General features: G+C 37.4%; 1 protein-coding gene across 1 annotated transcript; it reads right to left on the reverse strand.

Annotated features, from left to right (window-relative positions):
* Positions 1–359: 359 nt before the first annotated feature.
* LOC128219095 (uncharacterized) lies at positions 360–2,351 on the reverse strand. Its single transcript, XM_052926920.1, has one exon. It carries the CDS (start codon positions 1,743–1,745, stop codon positions 1,275–1,277), a length of 471 nt encoding a protein of 156 aa, XP_052782880.1. The 5' UTR covers positions 1,746–2,351; the 3' UTR covers positions 360–1,274.
* Positions 2,352–3,177: the final 826 nt, after the last annotated feature.

Below are 3,177 nucleotides of genomic sequence, written 5' to 3' on the forward strand. Positions count from 1 at the left end.
ACGTTGTAGGATGTCCGAAAGGGGTCAGAAGGAAAGTTATGGGGAAAAAAAGATTTGCGGTCTGAACTTAAGACTGGAAACCGTTTTTTCAACATTGGCACACAAGGGACCTGGAAACTAACTTCTTTTCCGATGTACACTTTCTATCAAGAAACTTATCCAAAGTATCCACTCTTGGGTATCTTTGTATCAAAGATCTTATCACAGACTAGCCAAAATAATGCGCGCTAGTGGAAAGTTTTTTAATATTCGGACGTTATCACAATCAAGCTTAAAAAATATCGCTTAAATTTTGTAAGTCGTTAAACAACTTCTACTGGTCCTCTTGTTTGCCATATAAATCGCACATAAACTAAACTTGGAATATTTATTAAAATTCAAACATTAGTTAAACACAGCAAAACATGATCATTCACAAACATGTAACAATGTGGTAAAATCATTAAAAATAAATTAACAAAACATAAGAAAACAAACAGGTTTTAACTAACAATTGGCATTAACCATTTGAGGTAAAATATTTATACGCTTTTTACTTCAAATATGCATGTATAAATATTAATTATGTAACCTTTTGTATGTAAATGAAAGACACTATGGTAAACTTCCGTATACTTGTTTCAAATGTACATCACTATGTATCAAGAACAAACAAAACGATATAATATATTCGTTATTGGCAAATACCAGTTGACATTGTAAGTTCGGTGTCATTTAAACATTAATGTCTCAATATTTCTTATCGTATGAAAAAGATTTGTTACTGATAAGATCTTGAAACGATCAATTAGTTTCAATGAACACACAAAGTCATGTTCGTACTTATTCCAAAGAAATCGGTACGTTGAATTGATTATGTGTGCTGTATTTAAATGTATACGTGGTCGCACAGCTCGCGTTCTGAAGTTTGTTGGCTGTCTACAGAAATTCAGCAAATATTTTCGTGAAGCACCTGTTGTATCAGCCAATCTTAAACTTTTAATAGCATCTCTGGAATTGCTCTGAACTGTTTCTAGTGTAGGAGAGATCGCAATGTCACTACATTAGTTACAATTCATACACGAAAGTTGTTTGGCACATTTTCATGAATCGGATTTACCTGGCGTCTCTGGACGAGAAACAGAGAAATATGTATAAAAACTAACACCCACAATAACATAACTGCTGCCAATATTATTATAAACTCATCTAGGTACGTCAATGTGTAGGCGGTTGTGTACATATATTCTGAACGTGACATGATGGCGATGGGTGACGCTAAGACCGCCCTATAGTTAGTCTCTGAAATGAAGTCCTTCCTCAAACGGGACGGCGATGTCGTTGATGATGATGTCATCGTCGTAGTTGACGCAATGGGAAAGGATCATGGACGCTTTGACAGTGATGTCGCCAAACACTGCTTGGGACTGCTTCATAAGGCTGTCCCGCAGCGCCCGCTTGCTCTCCTCAGCGTCCTCCTCGTACATAGGCACGGAGATGAACGTGTGCAGCCGGGTGCCGCCTTCGATGTACCTCCACCGGATACTGTCTATCTGGTCCCGAGCCATTACGCCGGGACCCAGCGGAATGCCGTTTAGAAGCCGGGGGATCTTCTTCAGGCACGTGTTTGGGATCGCAGAGTCACTGTACACTGACTGGAAAGACACTTGTAGTAGAAAACAGTACTTGTCATCGTCACGTTTGCGCTGGTTTCGCACAAGTTTTGCAGCTTCGCTCGAGCTGATTGTGAATAATGATGCAGACATGGTCGCTGGTGTCGCTTGCTCTTGTTCTGGGACAGGTAAGGGATTCTGGTGGGACGTCACAGGTCTAGAAGCCCGGGACTCAGGAGGTTGGAAGGCAGAAAAGCTGTGCAGCTCAACTTCGCCCCAACCGGCCAGTTTGCCGGGTAAAAAATCCACGTAGCGAATCACAGAAAAATCACATCACATCCTCATCTATATGAACGCGTTGATACATCGAAACACTTCTGATATTTTGCTTGTATATGCATTTCTGTCCCTGGTATATTTAATTCCTTCTTCACGCGGTGTTTTAAGTATTAATGCTTGACTGTTCTCTTAAGGTTAACTGCTTTCAAACGCCATAAGTGGAAGGTCATATTTTCTAAAAGTCTCCTGATCCACTTACCTAGATATACATGTACTGTCAAAGATTGTCCATTATTATTATTACAAACGCTTAATCATGAACCTATCAGCTATCAATGTGCACACTGCTTTATCTGGGCCAATACGCGAGCCTGATAGTATGTATAGGTATTGCGTTCAAACTATACAGGTAAGCGCCAATGTGTTTTGGCATTGTTCCTCCTATGAATGGTAGATAGGTAATCGCTCCAGCCGGTGTTGCGTCATACACCTAGCAAAGCACAGTGTTTGTTATTTACACTGCGTATTTACATAAAGCCAATCTTGTAAGCTTATTATATGTTAGACTAGTAGAATGTATACACTTTCAAAGGACCATTTAGTTGCAAATGTCGGACAAGTTTCGTCCTTAAATGAAAAGGAATAACAAATTATTTAAGTCGATTACATAGTTCTTAACAAATTACCAGTCTGATACTAGTATTTGGATTATAAGATATGCATCGATATTGATCAACGCACTTTGGGTCGGATTTTAAATACATAAATTATGTATATAATTCGTTTTTTGTTGGTTTATGAATATGAATGAGGAATTAATCAAATACAGTGAAATATTTTTTGCGCCATTTTTTTCTCCATATTTATAGCTTTTGAATATTAATGTTATATGAAACTAACTTTTCGAAAGCTAAAATAGAACTATTGTATCTGATACGAAGTCTGCTATGAAAACAAATGGTCACGCCTGAAATTTTGTTTTGTAATATTGTACTAAACTACTGTACAGATTATATTCCGAGTATTGGTCAGGGGACTGGTGCGAACTTTTCCAATCAATCAACCAACCAATCAATCAACCAACCAACCAACCAATCAACAAATCAATCAATAACTTGTACGATGCTGTTTAGCTCGAAAATACGGTACTTTTTCTTTTGAAATATCAATATTTTCAAAAGAGTGACATTTGTATTATATTGTCATGTATACAATTTATTTGAAAGAACATGAATTTAAATTGTATGTATGTATGCAATTTCACATTTTTTTACTTTATAGTGTACCAGAACACAGACTCTTGTTT

The sequence above is a fragment of the Mya arenaria genome, chromosome 2 (genome assembly GCF_026914265.1).
Source record: "Mya arenaria isolate MELC-2E11 chromosome 2, ASM2691426v1".
NCBI lineage: Eukaryota > Metazoa > Mollusca > Bivalvia > Myida > Myidae > Mya > Mya arenaria.

Bases quoted from the DNA above. Each gene is read 5' to 3' on its own strand.
- LOC128219095 (XM_052926920.1), bottom strand. From the start codon at position 1,745: ATGTCTGCATCATTATTCACAATCAGCTCGAGCGAAGCTGCAAAACTT.